Below are 27267 nucleotides of genomic sequence, written 5' to 3'. Positions count from 1 at the left end.
AGAAATAACCAAATGGGCCCACTGATGGGAATTGATCCTAGACCAACCACGCATCAGGAGAGTACTTTGCCACTGGGCTACATTCTGCCATTTATTTGATAAAAGCATAGAAATAAACTGAAATGACTCAACTGTTGACTAGTTTTCATTGAAAAGACAATGTAAAATATGTAAATAGAGAATAATACATGAGTTACCATTAAGATACCATTTATAATTTTAGAAGTTATTTTGAAAAGTATCTAACGAGCAAATGCAAGTTGAATACATTTTTAAACAAGTTGCAAGATCAATGACATCTAATGGATACGAGTTGAGTATTCTGTTTGTAACATATCCTCCAGAATTTAAATGTCTTTTTCAATCAAAACTTTAGCTGACGTGCTAAAGGTTAACTATGCTTGCAGTTAATTTGTGCGTCACAGAGCAATCAGTTTCAGGTTAACTTGTACATCACAGAGCAATCAGTTTCAGGTTAACTTGTACATCACAGAGCAATCAGTTTCAGGTTAACTTGTACATCACAGAGCAATCAGTTTCAGGTTAACTTGTGCGTCACACAGCAATCAGTTTCAGGTTAACTTGTACATCACAGAGCAATCAAATTCTTAATTTATTGGATGGTATAGCTTTGGCATTTAGGTCATCACCATGGTGCAAACAATCAGATGTCTTTAAATGAGTATCACACATCCACTGGAGACCGTTGTGTGATACCACAAATCTCACACGATATCTAACATGTGCGTCAGACACATATTTTCACACCTGATCATAACTGACTGGTATCAAAATCAAACATCAAACACTGTTTTTGTCTGCCACTCAGCACAATATTCAGGGGTTGATCAATGGCTAGTTCTCACAGTGCATGTGTCATCTACCCGACAGATAAACAACTGCATTACCAGCATGACCGACATCTGTGTCAAACCATTTGTCTGACGAATAATGAACTCTGTTATCGGCTGCTGGTAACTCGTTTTCAAATGGCCTTTCAGAGTCTTCATGGGAGTTTCAGCAGGATCTGTAATTAAACCACACAGACTCAGTTACAACTTAAACAATGTCAACTATTGAAATTAAGAAATTTAGTATATAAATTGTCTAACAGACTCATTTGGTGCAGCATTATAGTTTTTATCCTGCAGTCACTGTGTACATTGGCAAGATATGATGACTAGATAAATCTCTATATTTTCGGTCACTGACCAAAAATATAAGTCACGTAACATAAGCCCGACTCGACTCAGTATTTCAGACTAGATTTTCAATAAACATAATCTTTAAATCATTGTTTAAGTACAGTAAATACAAATAACTTTTAGTTTTGTGATAACAATACAAAACTTGTATATTTATTTATGAATTAAGAGTTTAGAAACACTTTTTGAATGTGACAGAATGTAGCTAGCGTCTTACAAAAAATGACGTCATGTATCTTGTATTACGTCATATGGCAAAAGCCTTACTACATATGCGTACACAAGAATGAAATAAATAATGATTTCCCTGACTATTCCTGTAGGATTGCAGGATAAAAGAAATAACTGGTTACTGTCTTACGGTATCAGCTTTATCCTGCTCAGGTCGAATGGTGAATGCAGCTCAGAAGAGCCTCGCTGCATTTGCCATTCTAACCTTCGCAGGGTAAAGCCGATATCTTAGGACAGTAACCAGTTATTCCCTATATATCTGATTATTTTGAGAACATAAAATTATATAAAATAAAACATTCCATTACCAGAAGGCTTACCTGAAAAAAACCTATGTCGTGAATTTTTTGCAGTCCTACATTAAAAAACAATTTTGCTAAAATTTCTTTAAAAACTATCTCAACGATATTCTAAGATTTAGTTGCAAACTGTAATATTTCAGATGTCTGGTGCAGACCCAATTGAAATACATTTTCAGGAATTTGCTGAAAACCTATGAAAAATAACATTTGATATTTGAATTTGTTCAGTTACACACCTACCTAAATCCACAATTTTTTAGACATTTTGTGCAGACTTACTTGAAATAACATTTTCCCAGGAATTATGTGCAAAATTATTGGAAAAAATAATATTCAAATTTTTTTATTGTCCACTTAGCTAAAACAACTAAGGCTGACTTTATGAAGCCTATTTTCCATAAACGTAGGTGTTTAAGGAAAGAAAGAAATGTTTTATTTAACGACACACTCAACATATTTTATTTACGGTTATATGGCGTCAGACATATGGTTAAGGACCACACAGATTTTGAGAGGAAACCCGCTGTCGCCACTACATGGGCTACTCTTTTCGATTAGCAGCCAGGGATCTTTTATTTGCTCTTCCCACAGGCAGGATAGCACAAACCATGGCCTTTGTTGAACCAGTTATGGATCACTGGTCGGTGCAAGTGGTTTACATCTACCCATTGAGCCTTGCGGAGCACTGACTCAGGGTTTGGAGTCGGTATCTGGATTAAAAATCCCATGCCTCGACTCGGATCCGAACCCAGTACCTACCAGCTTGTAGACTGATGGCCTAATCATGACGCCACCGAGGCCGGTGTGTTTAAGGATAAATAAAATAGCTACACGCGTGTAAGTCAGTTACAGGCTTTGCTAATTTGGTATTCATAAATTCTGTGCAGACCTACATAAAACAACAGTTTTCCCGGAATTATGGTGCAAAGCCACATGAAATGAAAATTTTCTAGGAAATTGGAGCAAACCTACCTGAAACAATTATTTTCTAGGAATTTGGTGCCTTGTCACTGAGATGTTCCCCATTAGTTGGAAATATTATTGGAAGCTGAAACAATTAATGAAATTATTGTCAAATATTTTTAGCAAAAATTTGGAATTGGGTATATAATAAACTAAAACCCTTTTTTTTCTCTTTTTTTTTCTAAATTGGTTTTAATAATGGGGTGGTCCTAATATAAAAAACTTAATAGCAACAAGACAGATAATACACACTGTCACAAATATGTCAGTTAAATAATAATTAAAAAATACTTATACTACTAATAAAAAATAATAATAAATAAATAATAAATAAAAGGACACATACATGTAGATAGATACAGTATATCATAAAATATTAGCATTCTTAAAATTTAGGGACATCCAAAGAACAGACATATTAGTGACATAAAATTTTAACGAGGTCATCACATCAAACAATAAAAAAAAAAAAATAAGTTGTAGAATCAACTGAAATAATACTTTTAACCAATTTTGAAGTTATACAACTTACATTTAGTGGAAAATTGCAATAATGTGCAAAATAACTATTGTTTTCTATTAATAACATGTAATCAAGGTGTGTTCACTGATAAAACATTTGCACACACGTTTTTTTCTATTGTACATGTACCTCTATTTAAATTTAGCATCATGAAATATTGGTCTTTTGAATGGCCTTACTAAATTCGCTAAACGTTTTAGCTTGCTAACATTTCTTGATTTATAGTAGACAGACAGACAGACAGACAGACAGACACCCAGAGAACAACCAAACTGACAGACAGACAGACAAATAGATAGATAACAGGCACGTAGCCAGGGGGGATCTGGGAGGGGGTGGATTCCCCCCCCCCCCCCCCCCCCCCCCCGCAGGACTGAGAGTTCCGCTCAAGAGAACAAACAAAAATCGGACTTTACATATAAAAGTCCTTGTCCCCAAATGACCGGGATAACGTAGACGGGTTTGCTACCCGTCGAACTCTTCAATAACCAAATCAATTATAGCGGTATGGTTAAATAATAACAATGTATTAATGCTTTAGCACCATCGGGCGACTACATACACAGATCCATACATGCGTGATTCTATGTTTGGTGCTGCTAACGATTCATTATGACCAAGATATCGATGTCAGCGAGGTTGCAACATATTCGCCCAACAGTACCCGAGAAAAATGCAACTCGACTCTGTATTTATACAATGAAATGGTATGATCTTATGCAAGTTAGGGAGTTGGACGTAACAAGAACGTCTGTCTGAGGTTCCATTTGCTATAGGTTCGATCCTCCTCAGTGGGCCTGTTCGATTATTTCCCGTCTCAACTAGTGATCTGTAACTGGTCCATCAAAGGACGCTGTGTGTACTATCCTGTTTGTGTGATGTGGGAAGTGCACATAAAGATCCCTTGCTGTTATTTGGAAAGAGTAGCCATGTGGCGACAGCGGATTTCATCTGTGACCAAGTATCAATACCAGTACCATTTTAGATGCATACCACAACTTAATGCAAATTGTTAACATATATTCGCAACAAAAGTTAATGTATTATTCTCAAGTGTAACCGGCGTCATCACATTGTTTGGCAAGGGGTTCTATATTATATATATATATATATATATATATATATCTGGAGCCCCACCCGAGTCTATGGCTCCACGCCTTCGGCGCTCGTGGTTGATGAGTCCGCCTACATGAAATTTCGATCCCCCTCGCTAAACATGCTGGCTACAGGCCTGGATGAATAGATAAGATTGTTTTATTGTTAGAAATATTCAGTTGTAACATCTTATCTTATTACTAGTAATTACATCAGTTCCATCATTGTAGACCGAGTGCTGTAGAGATCAAGTCACAGGACTTAATGCTGGTATGTACTGAATTTGCATCCCAGCACCGGCTCCCACCCAAGTAAGTTTTAATTGCTCAGGACGGAGTAGAAACCAACCATTAACCCACTGTCCAGGAACAGTAGTCCAGATACGTGAGGTATGTGCCCAGCACAGCATGCTTGAAGCTTAATCAGATATACATGCATTCATAAACAAGAATTCTGTGGAATTAAATGTCTCGCCTACCATAAACCTTTTTGATGTGCTGTGACCAGCCTCGGTGGCGCAGTGGTTACCTACTACAGGCTGGTAGGTACAGGGTTCGCAGCCCATTACTGGCTCCAACCCAGAGCGAGTTCTTAAGGGCTGAATGGGTAGGTGTAAGGCCACTCCACCCTCTTCTCTCTCACTAACCACTAACAACTAACCCACTGTCCTGGACAGACAGCCCAGATAGCTGAGGTGTGTGCCCAGGACAGCGTGCTTGAACCTTAATCGGATATAAGCACGAAAATAAGTTGAAATGAAATGATGTGCTGTGTTAAACATCTATAGATGCAACTATAAACTGACCTAGGACTTACAGTTTGTAAGAATCTGATATAAATGTGAAATTTTAATCTTAAAACTTTAATGCAAAAGTTGATGTCACTGCAACCACTGCTGGAAAAGTAATACATAATAATCTTTTTACTAATTAAATAAAATCATATCTGGTGAAGGAAATATTTTATTAAAGATGCACTCAACACAATTTATTTACTGTCATACGGCGTCGGACATATGGTTAAGGACCACACAGATATTGAGGGAGGAAATCCGTTGACGCCACTTCATGGGCTGCTCTTTTCATTTAACAGCATGGTATCTTTTATATGCACCATCCCATAGACAGGATTGCACATACCACGGACTTTGATGTACCAGTTGTGTTGCACTGGCTGGAGTGAGAAACAGCCCAATGGGCCCACTGATTGATCTCAACCCAACCACACGTCAAGCAAGCACTTTACCACTGTGCTACATGTCGCCCCTTTTTGGTCAATGACAGCTCACTGTATACGTAGTCATTTATAGAAATAATTATCTTCTTACCTCTTTCAGTGTGTTTGTATTGAGATGTAACACTTTAATGGAGTGGTTGTTGGTGTCAGCAATGTAGGCAAGCTGCTTTCTTTGATTGACACAAATTCCACCCGGCTTATTCAGCTTCACCTCCAAGTGGTTGTCACTCAAGTGGTTACCTGGCAACCCACAACCAATCACAGTGAAGCACTCTTTGGTTTTCAGATCAACAGATTTAATCTACATGTATGTAGAAAAGGAAAACAAAAAATTACAAACATTTTATTAGATAATTTGTAATTCAGTAACTAGATGTTAGTCTTTTAGGGGAGGGAGATATTCTGAATTTATACAAGTATTAGTGTATTCTTTTGTTATAAATTTAAAGTTTTAGTGGTAAAACAATATTCTGTGTTGCATAATTCAACAACAAGCCATGCCTATATATGTTGTCAATAGAAACTGTTTGACAGAAGACAGGCCCAAAATTCAAATGCATAGCCAAAGGCACCACTGGATCAATTTTTAGAGTTGTGTACTCTGCTGTATTTTCTGCTATTTAGAGGCATTAAGGCAATAAATTGCATTCTGGTGCACTAATTTTTGTAAGGTGCTTAACGGACTGTGTGCATAAATTGTTTATAATGTAAGATGGAGAGCATTAGGTTATAAGTCTTGACATGCTAGAGGGAGTGGAAGGGGGTGGGGGAAGGCATTTGAGACATACAATGTTCGATACTGTGGATTTATTTTTTCAAATATACTTTTACAAAAAATCTAAAGCACAACTACAAATTTTCATTTTCATTTTTATCTAAGACTGTTTGATAATATAATTTATCCTATAACTTACCCATGATATCCATTGTCATAAACCCATGTGATAATTTACTTTATTATCCCGGTTAATAACGGTATGCAAATTTGCAAGGTCTCTAGGTAACGTGTTGCTGTGGATGGGTCATTTGCTTACAAGCCAACAAGACCTGTGTACCTGAGTGTAACATTTTCAAAGATTTGTTTAAAATGCGTGACGTCAACCTAATCTCTGCTAATTGTGATGACATCATATTATCAATGGTGGCGACTTTAGTACTATGATTTACAATTTTTTTTATTAAAATGTTATTTTATAAGTGTTATAGGATAAATAGAATTCGTTACTCGTGTTTTTTAATATGTAAAATATCAACCTCATCTAGTTAATCGGTATTTGTCTCGGCAGAGCCTCGACAAATACCGATTAACATAGACTCTGTTGATATTTTCCATATTAAAAAATACTCGTGACGAATCCTCTATTTAGCACGCACCTTATTGTTGTCAGAATCTGCTACAATTAGATGACCTTCTTCAGTGACCAGAGCCACACCCAGTGGATGTCGTAACCTGGCTTCCACGCCAACTCCATCCTGGTCTCCAAACAAATTCTGAAAGCAAGTAAGAAACAAAAAAAAATACACTAAATTCTATTGTGATATACCCAACATAGGCTAAGGTATTCTATTTTTAAATTCCATGACATTCCAGGCCTGGAAAACAACATTTTCAAATTCCATGACATTCTTGGCCTGGAAAACAACATTTTCCAATTCCATGACATTCTTGGTCTGGAAAACAACATTTTCAAATTCCATGACATTCTTGGCCTGGAAAACAACATTTTCCAATTCCATGACATTCTTGGTCTGGAAAACAACATTTTCCAATTCCATGACATTCTAGGCCTGGAAAACAACATTTTCCAATTCCATGACATTCTTGGTCTGGAAAACAACATTTTCAAATTCTATGACGTTCTAGGTCTGGAAAACAACATTTTCCAATTCCATGACATTCTAGGCCTGGAAAACGACATTTTCAAATTCTATGACGTTCTAGGTCTGGAAAACAACATTTTCCAATTCCATGACGTTATAGGTCTGGAAAACAACATTTTCAAATTCTATGACGTTATAGGTCTGGAAAACAACATTTTCCAATTCCATGACATTCTAGGCCTGGAAAACAACATTTTCCAATTCTATGACGTTCTAGGTCTGGAAAACAACATTTTCCAATTCCACGACGTTCCAGACCTGGAAAATGACATTTAAATGTTTACCCGAGGGTCTCGCTCTCCTCCAACCAAAGCCGTCACCGTTCCGTCCTCCAGTGAGATCTGTCGCACGCTGGAACTCTCGGCGTCGGCGATGTACAGTGTGTTCAGATAACCCCTGGGCGACAGCGACAGCGCGAGACCAGATGGCTGTGGGTAAATGTTGTTTTGATCCTCCTCATTACCCAAAACAGGAAACCGGACACAAATCTTAGCTTTGAATTGTCTGGAAAGAAAAAGAAACTGAGTGAATAACACAACGGTCAGGTGAGTTTAACAACTTCTCAGCACATTGGGAATGGAGTGGAGCTCTTGGTCAACACAGCCTCCAAAATACAGATAATCACGTGATGTCAACTTAGTACCTTACAGATAATAATGAAAAAGTAAATGCCCAGTTTAATTATTAAAAAAAAAGATGCCACAGATTAATGTTGTGAAAGGTTTTGCAGCGACACTGGTGATTGCTTACTTACAGTTCTTTGCACTGTGTTTTTATTTAACTTTTGAATTTTTATATTGATGTAGTTCATCATTTACTGTTTACATTTACCACAGTTTGACACCCAATAGCCGATGTCTTTTTCAAGCTGGGGTGTCGTTCAACATTCATCCATTCATTCACTGGGGGTGGGACATAGCCCAGTGGTAAAGCATTCGCTTGATGCATGGTCACTCTAGGATGGATCCCCGTCGGCAGACCCACTTGGCTATTTCTCGTTCCAGCCAGTGCTCCACAACTGGTGTAACAAAGGCTGTGGTATGTACTAACCTGTCTGTGGGATAGTGCATATAAAAGATCCCTTGCTGTTAATCAAAGAGAGTAACCCATGAAGTGGCGACAGTGGGTTTCCTCTCTCACTATCGGTGTGGTCCGTAACCATATGTCCGACGCCATATCAGAGTTCGACAAATCCGCTAGCCCGACGCCCGTGGCTAGTGATTTTTAAGTTCGGGCTAGTGAGAAACGCAAAACCACTAGCCCTGCGGGCTAGTGGTTTCTACCCCCCTCCTTATCGCGTTTTTCTTCTTCTTTTCTTTTCTTTTTCTCTCGAGTGAAATTTCGTTTAATAAATTTGATTGTGATGTTTGTCATCGAATAATATCAACAACGCAATCAGTATATAATAATAATCCACTTGAACTAGGTCTGCAAACTGCAGTAACATGCTATCTCTACATCGCCACAGTTACAGCATGCATTGTTTACTTTTCCCTTTCAAGTTTCTGGCACAGGAAATAAGTCTAATGACATGCGTGTTTTGATTGGTTCGACACGTCACGTGGTAATTAATCTCGCACATATGTTTTAGGCTGAGAACTTGGAAATCACCAATCGCGACGACAGGTTAATCTCAATCAAGTAAACCCCAGTCATGCTTTGAATTTCAGTGTTTGTTTTATTTACCTATTGTTTTCTAATTTAACACTTCGCTGACATGTGTTTATCGGCAATCAGGAAAATAATTTACTTTAATGGTAACCGCACATGCAATGACTCTGCTTGGCCTATTACGTGTAGCGGTCTGGATAATGCGTCACAGCTGCCGATACAAGATGATACCTTTTTTGTTCATCAATTAACAACGGATTTGATGTCACCGTTATATTCTTTTGATATCGGTCTGACACAGGGATAATGCCCTGTATTTAAGCAATTGACATCACCGTTCCTGACGACATAAATAATAGGGCCCTAAATGTATAACCCAAATCGAATACACTGAACCATCTATTACCGTGTGTCACAATGTCGTACCCTCATTTAAATTTAATTATTTTGATAGTGGCTATAAATATCAACCATCAGTTTGCTCAATTATTTTTCCCGGGGGGAGGGAAAAAGCGAAAACGGAACAATGACGATGGATCACACTTTACAAAAAACCAAACGTACAACACGACAAAAAACTGAAAGTTACAACATGATATAACTATAAGTGTTTGTTTTATTTTACTGTTCTACTCGTAAATGTGTAATGTTACAACATTTATATAAAAATCCAGTTATAATTGATCAGGAATTTGGGCTAGTGCTTTATCTTGGTGGGCTAGTGGTTTTCACAAACCCACTAGCCCTGTGGCTAGTCACTTTTCAAAATATCTGTCATACTCTGCATATAATCATAAATAAAATGTGTTGAGTGTGTAGTTAAATAAAACATTTCCTTCCTTCTTCTTCATTCATTCACTTGTGATTGCTGTCGCAACTTTCAAGAGCTGATTTACAATGTTAAGAGAAGGAAACCATTTTGGCCACACAAGTAAGTTTCCATTTGTCTTACTGCTACAGTATTTAGCTTACAGTCCTTAAATTCCCACGTTTTTCTTACTATGGTATTTGGACTACAAGTTATTTATTTCTGAACCAATTGTTTTCTAAATTGCACACACATTTCCAAAACACTTTTACCTTTCTTCTTATATTAGGAATAAAAATAATGTATTATGCTCGCCAGAGGCTCGCATAATACAATTTTTATTCCTAATATATGATATTGACGATACCGAAAAACACTCTGGTAATAACCTCTATGTATTATTTTTGTTCACTATGATATGCAAGCAACTGCATGGACCTGTGGAGAAAAAACTACACCATCAATATAATGTATTAACCCATATATCGCTTAGTTAAAATGACCAATTATTAACATTAAAACTCACTGGTTTCTGTACCAAGTAACGTCTTTGAGGAAATACACCCAGATTCCAGCCATAGCAATGTAGAGAACATCAGGCTCTTCTGAATCTGTATGACAGAATTAAACAACATACTTAGTTCAAACAAGAATTCAAAGAGCACTTCTGACGCCATATAACCGTAACTAAAATGTGTGTCGTTAAATAAAAACATTTCTTTCTTTTTTCTCAGAGCACTGCTAAAACAAAATACATGTTCCCTATCGACAGGTCTACATTTCATTTCATTTCAACTTATTTTCATGCTTCTATTCAATTAAGGTTCAAGCATGCTGTCCTGGGCACACACCTCAGCTATCTGGGCTGTCTGAACTAGTTGTTAGTGAGAGAGAAGAGGGTGTAGTAGTCTTACACCTACCCACTGAGTCGTTAAAACTCGCTCTGGGTGGGAGCTGGTACCAGGCCACGAACTCTGTACCTACCAACCTTATGTCCGATGGCTTAACCACAACACTACCGAGGCCGGTCAACAGCGCCATCATTTCATTTACACTTACTTTCGTGTTTATATCCAATTAAGATTCAAGCACGCTGTCCTGGGCACACACCTGGGTTGCGTGTCAAGGACAGTGTGTTAGTTGTTAGTGGTTAGAAGAGGGTGTAGTGGTCTTACACCTACCCACTGAGTCGTTAAAACTCGCTCTGGGTGGCAGCCGGTCCCGGGCTGCGAACCCTGTACCTACCAGCCTTACATGTGTATGTCCGATGGCTTAACCATGACACCAACAAAATTTCTCCTAAGTTCAAGGGCTATAACTCTTTCAAAAATGGGTAAATCCCCATGCAACTCAAACTTGATCTGTAGCTGTACATGGATAAAGCTATGTACACAATATTAGCTCCATGACTTGTGGAAAAAAAAAAGTCTGAAAAATTATATGTGGGACAAATGAGACAGATGGACAGACAGAAAGAATGGATATTAAACCTATAATCCCCTCCGGTTGGACAAGAAGGGGACTGATAATAACAATCATAATTGCGAAGTTAAAGTTGGTTTTGTTTAACGACACCACTTGAGTACACTGATTTTAAAAGTCACAAACTTCAGGATCATCAGGTCATAATTTAATAAGCAAATGTTATGTAATTCATGTCACCAAACAATTGGTTACCTAGGTGAAACTCACGCTGACAGAGTTCCAGTTACCTAAGATTTTGAAATGTTGTCCCATCCATTTGCTAATTCAACAACCTCATCTATTTGGTTAAAAATTCCATTTGTTTGCTACAGTAAACTATAAATTCAGCTGACCACTGAAAAACCAAATTTGCCAAATTATTACAAATACTTTCTAATCAGAAAAAATCCTAAACCAGGGCTAGCTTTGGCACTCATCAAATTCGCCAATAGCAAATTTTGAAAGCAGTCGGCAAATTTTATTTTAATTTGACAAAATAATTTCATGTAATAATTGACATTTAAAAAAACAAAAACAGTTGATTTCTGCAATTTTTAATGTTTAATAGACAATTTGGCGAAATGTTTTGCGCACCCAGAGCTAGCCCTGCTAAACATAGGCCTTGCCAACAATTTGTTTTAAAGATAACTGAGAAGCTCAACTCACGTGGTGATGTTCCTATGACAAGATCCCGGGGCGATGAAATCTCCTGAGAAGTCCCAGTCTTACCACCCTCCGTGTCATAACCCTGATATTCTGTACAAACTATCGTGTCCACTCTTCGTTTAACACGGTCAATCTAAAAGCACAATCATAAGAGAGTCATCACAAACTCTTTTAATATCAACACCACCATGATTTGCACCATGAGCAAAATCAAGGTAAGTGGAAAACCACTCTCATGAAATTAATTACCTGAAATTGTGCTAGGCAAGAAATCACATGAAGTCTCAAATAAATTTATTTTTTAATTTTATTAGATGCTACACATGATATATGATCAATTTGCCACTCTTCTAAAACTTCAACAACCTCATTTTATTTTCAAATGTAATGGGAGTGGGAACTATTTTCGCGTGCCCCTATCCATCATGGTTCAGGCACGTCCACCATGGATCCGCGTTCTGACTTCGTCAGCCCACGGTTCCATGGCGGAGGGGGGGGGGGGGGGGGGATGTATTGATGTGATGGGGACATACAATAATTGGTAAAACCATTAACTATGCATTTCTATTACCGGGGACAACTGTATTTAACTTTGCTTATGTATATCAAAATGATATATTATCTATATTTCTTTATTGTTTAGAAACACCATAAATTTTGTAGACAGGCTATATCATTTAATTACTTTTATTTTTAGTTGGTGTTGTTTTTGATCGGGCTGTTCCAATATTATTATTAAAATAATCATAAATTAAAACAAATTATACATTTAATTAACCTATCTTTTTAGCCCTAGAGGAGGAGGTTGGGTATAGGCGGGCGGGGCATCGCGTCCAATCCAGTCCGCGCGCAACCCCAGGGTAGGCCAGAAGCCGGCCGGATTTCCATGGGAAGGCGCGCCGGGGGGGGGGGGGAGGCCTCCTACCAGGCATTCTATTGGTCGAAACCGCTACGCCCTACCGCACCCAAAAACAGCACCCTACCAATCCCGCCTAACCCAAAGTTATCCATACAGCAATCTGGTCTAAATTAACGATGTTAGTATGAAAGGGAGGGAAGGAGGGAGGATGAGGGTAGGAATGATATGTAATGAGAACCCGCCAATCACGTCCGGACCGCCGAGGTGGAAACGTATCTCCGAACAGTTGTTTCAGTTATTGGCTCCGAGGTGTCCAAAGGATCTCTTCAGCATTCGTACGCCTACACCCGCAAGGGTGCGTCAAACCACCATACACATGACATAGTCATTGCTATATAAGCCCTAGGACAGTCCATTTGAATATGAAGCCACTTATTCGTCAGGTGGACGGCCCCGGTAGCAGTCCGGTTATTTTCATTTAATAAAATTAAATATGGACTGCTCAAGTTAATTTTAAAATTGTTATATAAAAGAAAGGAGTACATATATCATTAAAACAATACTTAAAAGGCTAAGAGGTAAACTCATACTAATATTAAAAGGGGAGAGGAGTAGTCCACTCAATTTAATCATACTGACCACTCCCTCCTCACGCTTTCTTCCCAGATTTACTCATATCATTCAATCCGGTCAGCCAACAAGCGGTGCACCCACTGCCAGGTACGTGCCCCGCTGCTGCCCGACCCGGATACCACTCATAACCATTCATTCATGCCAAATATTATGGCCAAATACAAAAATTCACACTCAGTAATTCACACCATACAATAAATATAAAATCAAACCAAAAACACTTACCGGGTTGGGCGCCGGCAAGCTGTGAACCAGTTGATTTCTTTGAGTCTTCCAGAAACCTGTATGTTACCGCCTCATTGTTTCCTACCCCGCCATCCACCACCCTTTCCAACCGCCAGCAGCCAGCGACCTCAAATTAATACCCCAATATGCTATTATCTTGATTCATATTCTGACACCTGTTTTTTTTCACATATATCATTATAGCTTTATTTATCACATTGTTACAATATTTAGGGAGGTTAAACATAATTATTGGGTTAAATTTAAGCTGTACTTAATAAAAATGTCTTTAAGTATATTCTTTCCCCGCTGTATCGAGTGCAGTAGATAGAAAATGACGAACATTGTCCACTCTACCGCACTCGGTACAGTTGGGTTTACTTAACTTGCTAATTCGTGCCCTGCTCTCGTTCAGGCCCATAGAGACTCCCAATCGGAGTCTAGTAATACTTTAGTAGTCTGGGGTCTAAAAAGGTGGGACTTTTACTATTTACTTTAGGTTTAATTAAATAGTGCCACAGTCTTGTTTTCCTGTCCCACTCAGTCTGCCAAAACGACATTAGTTTATTATGTGCTGCGGCCATAATTTCATTACAATTTAATTTAATATTAATATTAATTACTTTATGTGTAAGTGCTTTTTTAGCATTTAAAATCAGCTGTCTCATTCCCAGCGATGCCAACATGCGCAGGGATCCACTCCATCACCACGGTGTGGCCTCTGTCTATAATATAGTTAGTCAAATTAATAATTTGCGGTATCAAATAAGAGCTGATGGTCTTGCCAGCAGTTATCGCCTGTAATGAGCTCAGCGAGTCCGAAAGTATTAAAAAAAAATTTGGTTCCTTTAATTTATTTATAGTTGATAGGATCCATTTTAGTGCCGACAAGATGGCCACTAGCTCAGTTGTAAAAACTGACATTCGGTCAGTAAGCCGTGCTCGGCACGAAAATGGTTCGTCATTTACATCTTTATTAACATAGAAGGCCATACCTGTCCTACCGGATACCGGGTCCTTGGATCCGTCCGTATAGACACAGATATGGTCAGCATAAAAGTCATTAAGTGCTGCTTTAAATATAATGTTCTTAAAAGGCGGAAATTCGGTTTTTAGAGTTTCTTGTCTTAATTTTGATTTAACTATTACATATTTAAATTTATCCGGTATTTTTAACACATTACAGTTATTGCTGAGCTGCAGACCCACCAGCTCTAAATTACTAGCCATACGGTTAGTGTAATCAAGCACTGATCTATTTAATATGTTACCTACATTAGTATTGTCCTGTGTCATAAGAGACACAGGATGGGTTGGAACAACACTCCTAATCTTGTACCAGTACTTAAGGCATTGTTTCACTCTCCTCACACTCAATGGAAGTACTCCGAGCTCCACCCTGATGCTGTCATTGGCTGTGCCATGATGGGCCCCTGCCACTATTCTGAGGGCAACATTATAGGTGGCCTCCAATTTGGCTAATTGTGTGGGAGAGGCATTGCTAAAGGCCTGAGATCCATACTGGAGACGGGAGACAATAAGCGCCTCAAATATGACTAACAGAGTGCGCCTATCTGCGCCCCAAGCAGTAGCGGTAAGAACCCTGAGCATGTTTATATGTTGCTTGCAGGCATTGACTACTTCTGTAATATGACTATTGAATGAAAGGGATTGGTCGAAGGTTACTCCCAGAAACTTAACCGATAGAACCTGTGGTATAGAGGTATTCTTATATATAAAGTTTAGTTTAGTTTTTTTTTTGTTACCCTTGTTAGCAAAAATTATCGCAACAGTTTTGGTCCTGGAAACGGTAACCCCCCAGGTATCCGCCCATTTTTCTAGATTGTTAATATCTTTTTGAATGTCACTTTTAATTTTTTCGATACACTCTCCAGTTTCAAATGTAATGAACACCCTGTAATAAACAAACAAATATATATATGTTGCAGGGTACACAAGGGAGCTAACTGTATAACAAAAAAAGTAAAGTTTGTTTTATTTAACGACGCCACTAGAGCACATTGATTTTTTATCTTATCATCGGCTATTGGACATCAAACACATGGTCATTCTGACACTGTTTTTTCAGAGGAAACCCGCTGTATAACAGCACTGATACATGCATGTACTTCATGTCATAACTGATGGTTGTACATGTACTGCAGTTTCCTATATGGCTGTTCTGAACACAGATACTGACATAACAGAAATGTTAAACCTTACTCGTCTTATTGCATGGTTGTCCGTGTCTGCTACAAATATAAGACACCCCAGTGAAGCTGTGCCTTGTGGAGATGAAAACCTGGCTTCCTGGAAATTTCCATCACGAAAACCTTTCACACCCCCAATCTTCTCCTGAAATCACACAAGACTCAATATCAAGATACATACATGTACAAAATAAACTACATGTAGCTGCACAGAAGTACCTATAACAAGCATGTCAGTACATGTATTGTTAGATATAATACATAAAATGTGTACCATACTTGATCTGCATAAACATATGGATACATATACTTTCTTATTTGTCAATCTATGGTGTTGTGAACACAAGTACATGTAGATGTAGATGTGCATCTTGCACGTCCAACTAAATCAACAATCTTTACTTTCCATGCATTCTAAAAAAAACAAAGGTGGGATTTAACTCAGTCAGTTGAGTGCTCACTTGAGGTGCTTGCGTCACAGGATCGACCCACCTCGGTGGATCCATTCAACTGATTGGGTTTTTTCTCATTCCAATCAGTGCACCACAACTGGCAAAAGGCTGTGCTGTGTGCTTTCCTGTCTGTGGGAAAGTGCATATAAAGATCCCTTTCTGCATTAGAATTTTTTTTAGCAGTTTTCCTCTCTAAGACTATGTTAAAATTACAAAATGTTTGGCATCCAATAGTCGATGATTAATAAATCAATGTACTCTAGTGGTGTCATTAAACAAAACAAATTTCTAAAACAAATATCTCAAACTGCATTGTACATATATATTGTATATATACTTATAAGTTATTCATAAAATTAAATTTATTAATTACATCTACATGTACACTGTACATCTACCATTTACATGCTTATACACAGCTCTATAGGTGTACATGTACGGTAAACCATAAAATAGTTTGGTTACTATAGCTGTAGTTTCATTGCAAGCAAATTACTAGGTCACTAAGTAGCCTAACTTTAACATTTGGCTTAGGATTAGACAGGGCTTCTCGAATTTGTACAAAATCCACTAGCCATGGGATCAGTGATTTAAAAAATTTACTAGCCACGATTGAAAATTCACAAGCCCTACTTTACCCAATACAATTTTACTAATAGTAATAATCAGATATGTTATCTAAAGAAGGAAATAAAGATTAAAAACACTAAAATTGGGGTGTGGGGTTGCAGGCAGGATATTCATATTTACAAAATAGAATTAAATGCAGCATTTGATAACGGGGTTTTTTCACTAGCTGTCGGACATGGCAATTGTAGTTATTTACTAGCCGAACATTGAATATCACTAGCCATGGGAGTGGGGCTACCATAATCTAGAAGACCTGGATAAGAGTTTGAGAATAATTTTAAACTTGGGATAAACATCTTTTATTCTTGGTTATCACATGTGGCAGAATGTATATTTCCATATATATACTACTCAAAAGAATTTAAGGGTCAGACGATATTTTCGACATTATTTTCTGAATGTCAATTATATTAGCTAGACCATAATGTCACGCATGGTATTGTTCCATTTTGACGAAAGTGGGTCTAAGCAACCCATAAATGAATTAAAATCCACTGTCATTGACACTGTCGACTAGTTCTAATGGCGAAAACATGCTTACATTTGCACGTAAATTAGGGCGAAAGCGAAAGGTCTGCTAAGTGCCCATAACTTGCTTTTTCACAAAGCGCTTCATTTGCACGCTTTGCACGTGTATTCCATGTTCCCAATGCTGAATTTCCGTATAATTGGAGCTTGCGTTCGTGTACGGTGCACACTCCAAATTCGACAATGGTACAACTTTAACTGACTATCGAAGATCGAGGAAGGGCTATTGCTTGGCTTCAGGATGGCAATACGCAAAGAAATGTTGCTCTGAGACTTGGTGTCAGTCAGAGTGTCGTTGGCCGACTGTGGCAACGGTACCAAGCAACGAATTCTGTTCGAAATCATCCACGTTCGGGAAGACCCCGAAGCACTACAAATAGAGAGGACCGCTACATCACCAATATGGCTCTACGTCAACGCACAACCACTGCACGCCGATTATGTGACAATCTGCGGACTGCGACTGGAACTCGAGTGTCTGATCAAACCATACGCAATCGACCACCACTCCTACCACGTCACATAACGGCCAGACGTCACTGGTGCACGCTTCATCTGCGGTGGCAACGTGTTCAGTGGGGTCGAGTGATGTTCACTGACGAGTCCAGGTTTAGTCTCCAGTTCAACGACGGTCGGGTTCGTGTCTACAGACGTCCTGGGGAGCGCTTCGCTGACATTAAAATTAGACAACGTCACCGGTTCGGTGGTGGCAGCGTCATGGTGTGGGGCGGCATCTCTATCCACCACAGGACCCCCCTCTATGTGGTGGATGGCAATCTGAATGGAATCCGCTATCTGAATGAGATTACCCGGCCGTTGGTTCTCCCAGGCCTTCAGCAGATTGGCGGCGGGGCAGTTCTGCAGGATGACAATGCCAGACCCCACCGCGCCAGGGTGGTAACGGACTTTCTCAGACAACAAGGTATCGCCAGGATGGATTGGCCAGCATATTCGCCTGACTTGGCCCCAATAGAGCACACCTGGGACGAATTAGGCAGGAGAGTTCGGGATAACCATGCCCCTCCGGCCAACCTTCATGATCTGGGTCAACTTCTTATGGCAGAGTGGCAGGCCATTCCCCAAGAGTTCTTCAGACGTCTGATCAACAGCATGAGGCAACGATGTGTCGAGTGTATTCGCACCAGGGGTGGATTCACACACTATTAAACGAATGTTCTAATGTGTAAAATCCATGTTTGACAACCTTCAACTTTGACAGCATGTCATGTGACTTTCTTGTATACAGTGACGTTTATTTGTGGTTTTTTGTAAATATGGAACAATAAATAAAAAAATTGGTGTAGTTTACATCATCAATCTAATACACTCTGAAACTTATTCGGTTATAAATTTTTGACCCTTAAATTCTTTTGAGTAGTATATATATATTTATTTCCATGTGCACTCAATATAAGCAGCCAGTCAGTGAGGGGAAAGTGTACCGCCCGTTCCCCCCCCATTAGTTATCGATCTAAAGAGGGATTTTTTGATGGGGGTATATATATCCCTAACCCTAACCCTAACCCTAACCCTAACTAATATCATCATGCTACAAAACGACAAAAAAAAAAAAAAAGGAAACATTAATAAACTATTATAAATGATGGGGGGGAACGGGTGGAGCTCTTGCCAACCAATTCATCACGCTCTGTGACTGAAACCTTTCCAGGAAACTGCAATGGAGATTTCTGTCTCCTGTCCCTTCCAAAAACTGGGGAGATTGCATTTCCTTCTTTTCCATGAAATATTCCAGCGAAACCTCGACAAATTAAAATAAAAGATCCTTGCTTTTCTCTCCAGCAATAGTGACAAAAACTCTTTATTGGGACCTATAATTACAAATGTTGGCCACCAGATAACAATACATATATATTTATTTCTACATACACACAATATAAGCAAAATAGCAGCCAGTCAGTGAGGTGAGTAAAACTGCTGATGGCTGGAAATAAAACTTATAGCTACTGGTTAAAAACAAAAACACTGTGTAAGCATTGACGTTACCTTGACAAGACCATTGTAGGTGACAATCAGGATGCTATGGTTTCCTGTGTTCGATATAATCAATTCATCACGCTCTGTGACTGAAACCTTTCCAGGATAATGCAATGGAGATTTCTGTCTCCTGTCCTTTTCCTTCTTTTCCATTAAATATTCCAGCGAAACCGTGACAAATTCAAATAAAAGATCCTTGCTTTTCTCTCCAGCAATGGTGAACAAAAACTCTTTATTGGGACCTACAGTTACAAATGTTGGACAGCAGTTAATCTGCAACTGTTGCCATAGCAAAGCTTCTGAATCATTGACGACAGGGTGTTTTATGTCATACCGCAAAACAGCACTTAAAATATTACTAGTTGTCTTTTCACTGAGAAACTTGGCTTAATGGACTCCTATCACAACCAGACCATCCTGAATGGTGTGTTTTGTTTTCGAGTTCTTCCAGATGAGGTAACACGTGCATACAATTAATACAGCAGTAAGTAAAGAAATCCAGCACCAACAGTTTTCCCTCAAGATGATTGGACAAGGAGAGAGGTTCCGTCACATTCAGCCAATTAAGATCTGAAGAAAAAATTGTAAACATGAAACTAATATGAAATCGAAAAATTAATCGTTCACTTATAAAGATGAACACTTTCAAAAACCAGTATCAAAAACTAGTTAAACAGAACTCTAAACAATAAGACTTTTGACGCAAAATAATAATAAAATGTAGAATACACACCAAATCCATTCTATTTGCATGGGTTTTTTTAAATTTTAAAACAACATTATGTATCAATGTTCTAAATTCTATTCTATAAATATTTGAAATTGAAATAATACCATACATTCAATATTTGTTACTTTTACGAAACTTAGTTTAGCATTAACAAAACTTTTGTCCTTCTTTTTAACTTTGTTTGAAAGCATTCTCTATGGTGTGTGTTTCATGTAAAAACAAAGCTGTCAATTTTGAAATTCTGACAACCAAAGTTAAGTGTAGTTTTTAAAATACAAACGTTCCATAAATTTTATACCACAGACCTTTAGTTTCATTATTTTGAAATTCACTCATAGCAATAAACGTAAGATGTTTCTGAAGAAAAAACAGACACCCCTATACCCGAAACACAGTCAGCCATTTTCGGATAGGGGTGTAAGGTTTATTCTTGTAGCATATCTTTGTCACTAATGTTATGAATAAACTCTAAACTGACTAAAGGGATCAAAGTAAAGGTCCTTAGTGTTCAGGGCACAATATTTCACAAGAACCGTTGTTCTGCTCGCATGTCGGTTACACAACTTTAAAATCACGAGAACCCATCAATCGGTTACATGGTGTACAATTGAATGACATTGGAAAAATAAAAGTGCCATATATTAGTAACGAAAGCGAAAATCAGTTTGTTTTTAAATACATTTGAACCACCAATGTAGCATAGAACCGTAGTTCAAGTGTTTTAGGATTAGGTAGGTCTAACTCATCGGTTACGAGAACTACCTGCATATTCACATAATCGAACAATTGGTTGCCTCAGTAAAACTCATGTGAACTTACTTCCGGTTACCTTAGATTTTGAAATATTGTCCCCTGGTGTTGTTAAGTAAAGTATGTTTAAAATACAGTTACTAAAATTTGATGGCACAGACCTTTATATAGTTTTATTATTTTGGGGTTCACACAAAGCATTACAGCAGCCTTTGAAATTCAGACAAGTTTGCAACATAGGCAGTCAAGTGTCATTACACATGCATGTACAAGCTAATTTTACCATGTATTGTGACAGCAATTTATAACGAGTTCATACTGCAAACAGATATGATCCTCTGACATTGCATTAAAATATAAGCTTAGTGTTTTCCCTAGCTTGCTTTAGCATGATGCACCACCATGCCTCAATAGTCTAGCACCACCTTGCCTTAATCAGCACCATGCTGCCCTGAGATTAAACAAGCCTTTTTCTCTAATTAATTCTAAAATTGTCTTTATAAAACATCCAAAAAGGTATTAATAATTAATAAAATATGCCTTTTATATCTTTTGCCATTCATTTATTAATGTTTATTTCAATTAATTTTTGTTTATTTTTAATGAAAAACAAGTGCCCCTAAAATGGTGAAAATGCCCCAAAAGTGTTTTGTCTACCAATGTACCATGCCTTGCAAAACTAAATATGGAAATAGAAAACCATTGAAAAGATAATAATACAGGAAAATAAGACAATGTGTATATCATAGGAATAAAATAGGCACTTATTTTGTTTCAAGATGGCCTCCCAACACCCCTTATAGCCATCCCGATCCACCACTTTTTATTCAGACAATTCAGTGGTTGAATTTGGTTCTTTGGAGTAAGACTTTTAAAAAGCAACACAATGCAGTATTCCTTTTATGCTATTGAATAATACAAGTTACAAGGTCAAATTTTAACTCTGAAATGACAGGGGTGTTGACTGAAAAAACCCCACAAGACATTGCTGACCCAGTGACACCATCAAAAACAGCAGCAATGGCAGTGTGTGTGTGTGTGTGTGTGTGTGTGTGTGTGTGTGTGTGTGTGTGTGTGTGTGTGTGTGTGTGTGTGTGTATGCGATTGAATGTGGGTATAGACACTATTTTTAAAATTATTTTTCTCTTGGTAGATCAACTGGATAATATAGCTGGATTTAGTAGCTGTGTGCTAACTGAATTAGTAGAAATAAAAAAAAAGTAAAGTTTGTTTTATTTAACGACGGCACTAGAGCACATTGATTTTTTATCGTATCATCGGCTATTGGACGTCAAACATATGGTCACTCTGACACTGTTTTTAAGAGGAAACCTGCTGTCACCACATAGGCTACTCTTTTATGACAGGCAGCAAGGGATCTTTTATTTACGCTTCCCACAGGCAGGATAGCACAAACCATGGCCTTTGTTGAACCAGTTATGGATCACTGGTTGGTAGAAATATGTTAAATAATTATGATACTGCAGGTGTGCACATTTAATAGAATACTTGTTACGGTAAGCAAAGCACAACCTGCAAATGAGCACTGAAGTTCTACTTCCTTAGACACCATGCACCAGTATATCAGAGGTAACCCTAACAGTTTCAGCCTGACTTCGTACAATTTAGACGTGATGAGAAATGTGGAAAATGTAAGATATTTGCACAAACACCCACCCACCCACCCACACAATTTAGCAGTTGTTTTGTTTTTCTAGTTTTGAGCATTCAACAAGATCAGATATTACCAAAAAACAAACATATTCAGAAATTCAGAAATTATAAATAAGAGGACTTTATATTGCATTGTGAAAATTAATAACTGGAAGCCTGTAACCATGCATCCCATCTGCATATTCAGATTTCAATGACTATGTCATAGATATCACAATATGTCTCATAGCAAGTCATCTGGACCAAATGTTGTGAAGAGACAAAATATGGTGTCACTAAAAAAAAAAAAAAAAAAAAAAAAAAAAAAAAAAATATATATATATATATATATATATATATATATATATGAAACTGGTCAAAAGTGCAAAAAAAAAGGGGGGGAAAAAGGAATTTTCATCAAAAAGAGGGCTAAACAGGGACTCATAAAAAAAAAAAAGAGAGGAATAAATAGGAAAAAGTAGGATACTTGACGGCCTGCAGTAATCTCTATATTTGGTAAAACTGTTCATGTGTCTCTACTAATTATCCATTTTGTATTAATACTGCATGTTCATTTCCCGCGGTCGCGATCTGCATGCCTGCTCTTGACAAATGGATGTGAAATTAACAAAGACAAAAAAAATAAACAAGTGAGTTCAGTATTTATTGATGTGAACAATTCTTGGGTTTTTTACAAATAATTTATACCTCAAGATCAACTTGTGGGTACAATGTAATTGTATTGTTTAAGATCCGCAACAATGTCTCTTGACTGTGGAGGATGACCTATATTCGCACTGACTGTTTTGGGATAGCGTACCGGAGCTTCAGTACTTGTCTTTTGGCCCTGAACTACATGTATTAAAACTGACACACACTGTCAGTGTTTTATTTGGTTCAGACTTTACAAAGTTAGAATAACCAGCTACAGGACCAGGGCTTATAACACTTTCAGAGTCCAGACTCAATCTCTAAGGAAGTAACACACATACAATTTGTATGTCGTTCTCATGACATTCACGTCTCAGACTTTATTGGAGTCTCGAGTCTATACTAGTCTCTAAAAGTTTTATAAGCACGGGGCCAAATCTTTGCGTTCACTTTTCATACATTTCAACAAATGCTGTTAGAATTAATAACCGTAATGATTAAAATAAGCAAAAATCATTACACTGTATTCTGGGTGACAGTTTCTCGTTACCAGTCGCCAGACCGCTAATTGAATATTTGGTATTATTATTATGTTTGAGGTTTTAGATAGATTATGTAACTGTTTGTTCATATCAGAAGATATAGAAAATTGCTTTGCCAAAATTTTAGCCACTTGCAAATTTTATTAGCCTTTTTTTCTTCTTTTTTAATTAGTCATTGGCTAATTTGGCTACCAACAGTGTTTTGCCTTGAGAATACTGCAACAAAAAAACAAAAAACAGTTAGCAAGAATAATCATGGATTATTATTAGTTCTAAAATCCCAGTATTTGTTGGTGGACCAAGTATGCATCTTTTCAACGGGATCAGGTACCACTACCAAAACGGAATCAAGTCTTGTCTTTATTAAATGTTTGATAACGTAAACAATGAATGTTTTTCTGTGGACAATTGTCTGCATAAGGCTAGACGTCTAACTAGCTGCACTATTACATATACAGCCGTGTACGGTGTATCAGCGCACTTGGTATTTTGCTTAAGTACGCTTAGGAAGTTGTCATGTTGTCGGTGTTTTAGCGAATTAAAGCTCAGTTCCTTTTTCAATCGTTAATCGGCGGGTATATAAAAGACCATGGTATATGATATCCTGTCTGTGGGATGGTACATATAATCGATCCCTTGCTAAAAAAAAAAAATGTAGCGGGTTTCCAAGGCACATGTGCAGGGATTTCAGCGGGGTTGGGGTTATAGACTGTGTTGAGCGAAGTTTATATGGGGCCATGCTCCCCCAAAAAATACATTTCAATTTTTTTTAAGCTTGGGAAAGTAAGGGTTTCGACCTCCCCCTGCACATGCACCCGATTCCTCTCTAAGAGTATATGTCAAAATTACCAAATGTTAAGACATCCAACAGCAGATGGAAGGAAGTATAGGATATGTTTTATTTAATGATGCACTCAACACATTTTATTTACAGTTGTATGGGGTTGGATGATTATTAAATCAATATGCTTTATCTTGGATGTCGTTAAACCCCCCCCCCCCCCAACTTTACCCTTTCCAAATGAAATATTTATTTGAATTTGTTGATTTATCACGTAAAATTAAGAAGTGAAAACGTTCATTGTCTACTTTAGTATATTTTATTTTGAAAATATATACAGCGCCATATCAAAAGTGTTCGCGAAAATGACGTCAGTAACACGGAAGCGCTTTTCTACCTTCCGCAAAATGCTTTTTTTTCCCAAGTTACATAAAACCAAGCCTTTTGATACAATCCCTATTTATATATTTTTTTACGTAGCTACACTGGTGACGTCATGAATTAGTCGTCTGCTCCCTTGATCTAGAAGCAGATGGCGTTTTGCAAAATGGGTCGCAAATCCACAGATCACACTACGGAGAAAAAAACAACTGATTGTTGACTTAAAATCGCATGGCCACAGAAACCCAGAAATTGTCAAATTATTGACGGTGCCCGAGTCTACCATTCAATCAGTGTGGAAAAAATATTGTATAAGTGGAAGTGTTGAGAACGCCAAAAGAACTGGTCGATCACGAAAGATCACAATTAGAGGAGAATTATGTTTTCTTCAGTGTCAAAACAAATCGCGGGAAAGTTCTTAGAGATATAACTGCTGATTTTAATCAAGGTAGGAGAGTGAAAGTTCATCCTGTGACAATTCAAAGAATTTTACACAAAAATAAGATTTTTAGGCGAATTTTTCGAGAAAAAAATGAGTATCCGTGAAGTGAACAAAAAAAAAGCGACTGTCGTGGTGCCTGGACAGGAGATGGTGGGATGTTAATAACCAGTGGAGTCAAGTGATATTTAGTGATGAATCTCAGATAGTAATTGGCAAAAACCACTGTGTTTTTGTTTGGCAAACTGCACATGAAGCATACCGTCCCGAAGGCATGTCTGTTCCAAGTCAACAAAGGGTGTCGATTATGATCTGGGGCTGCATTACATGGCATGGTGTCGGAACTTTATGTATGGTTAATGGAAACATTAATGCTGAAAAGTATCGTGAAATACTCGACAATCATCTCTGGCCTGTTTTAGCACGACATTTTATCGATAAACCATATCGTTTTCAATATGACAATGCACCTTGTCATAGAGCTCGATTAATCGCGGCATATAAACGTGAAAATAATATTCGTGGTATGACATGGCTAGCCCGAGTACTCTGACTGTAAGAGAGCTAGACGGACATTTGGACATAAACACGCTCTCATTACAGTCAGAGACCAACCTATGTCTTTTTTTGGCAATTCCTGACTACCAAACGGTAGGCAACGAGTCCCGCTCTAATACCACAACAATCCTATGTTTGACGTCAAATACCTTTACATCAATCATTTTCGAGTTAAGTGATACAAAAAAATCCACATATTAATCACTAATACACTTACTACAGAAAGAAACCCGACAGCACCCACATTCAGGTACGCTTCGTGACACTCCGTCGCAACAATTGCAAAGCTCGGCGATCTATTTCGAGACGTAGACCACGTGATCGCGCACTGGGCGATTCCGCCTTGTGCAGCAGTTACAGGGGCCGTCTCATATCAAGCGAAGTTACAACATGGAAGAGTTGGCTAATGCCGTTTTGGATGAATTTGGATTTCATTACGTCATTAAACCAAAACAATTACACATTATTGATTCCATTTTGAATTTGAAGGATACATTTGGGGTGTTATCGACAGGATACGGCAAAAGTATGTGCTACGTACTGCCTCCTCTTATGAGATGACCCCTGTAACTGCTGCACAAGGCGGAATCGCCCAGTCTCGAAATAGATCGCCGAGATTTGTAATTGTTGCGACGGAGTGTCACGAAGCGTAGCTGAATGTGGGTGCTGTCGGGTTTCTTTCTGTAGTATGTGTATTAGTGATTAATATGTGGATTTTTTTGTATCACTTAACTCAAAAATGATTGATGTAAAGGTATTTGACGTCAAATATAGGATTGTTGTGGTATTAGAGCGGGACTCGTTGCCTACCGTTTGGTAGTCAGGAATTGCCAAAAAAAGACATAGGTTGGTCTCTGACTGTAATGAGAGCGTGTTTATGTCCAAATGTCCGTCTAGCTCTCTTACAGTCAGAGTACTCGGGCTATGACATGGCCTGCTCAGTCACCAGACTTGAACATAATAGAAAATACCTGGCTAAGAATAGAAATACTGCAAAACAAGGCCTAGTTCATAAAAATAAACTCGAATGTAAGCAATGTGCATTTACATTCGAGTTTATTTTTATGAACTAAACAAGGCCCAAACCATAAAAACGTCTGAAGAGTGTTCGCTGCAGCTCTTGACATATATGGGACACTAGAGGCACTGATTTTCCGCGATCGCGGAATCGCGGAAATACCTATCTGAAACGGAATTCCCGATTTTTTTCCAAAACATTATTTAACTTTAAATAGCGCATTTGATTAATAAAAATTAATTTTTCG

The 27267-nt window shown here is 38.0% G+C and overlaps 1 protein-coding gene across 2 annotated transcripts; it reads right to left on the bottom strand.

Moving 5' to 3' along the window:
• LOC121383015 (NHL repeat-containing protein 2-like) lies at window positions 1–27267 on the bottom strand. 2 transcript variants are annotated; one of them, XM_041512750.1, is made up of 10 exons: window positions 27089–27267; window positions 19527–20087; window positions 15926–16057; window positions 11986–12118; window positions 10382–10466; window positions 7721–7940; window positions 6930–7046; window positions 5647–5856; window positions 2711–2786; window positions 1–1027 (listed from the first exon to the last, which is right to left on the bottom strand). In XM_041512750.1, the coding sequence occupies exons 2-9, from the start codon at window positions 19668–19670 to the stop codon at window positions 2727–2729; spliced, it is 1101 nt and encodes a 366-aa protein (XP_041368684.1). In that variant the 5' UTR covers window positions 19671–20087; window positions 27089–27267; the 3' UTR covers window positions 1–1027; window positions 2711–2726. The 2 variants fall into 2 exon arrangements, with proteins under 2 accessions (XP_041368684.1, XP_041368685.1); XM_041512751.1 differs by having other exon boundaries at window positions 26974–27094.

The sequence above is a fragment of the Gigantopelta aegis genome, chromosome 10, assembly GCF_016097555.1.
Source record: "Gigantopelta aegis isolate Gae_Host chromosome 10, Gae_host_genome, whole genome shotgun sequence".
NCBI classification, from domain to species: Eukaryota; Metazoa; Mollusca; class Gastropoda; order Neomphalida; family Peltospiridae; genus Gigantopelta; species Gigantopelta aegis.
Note: the sequence above shows the minus strand (reverse complement) of the source record. Positions and strands in the feature narration are given on the sequence as shown.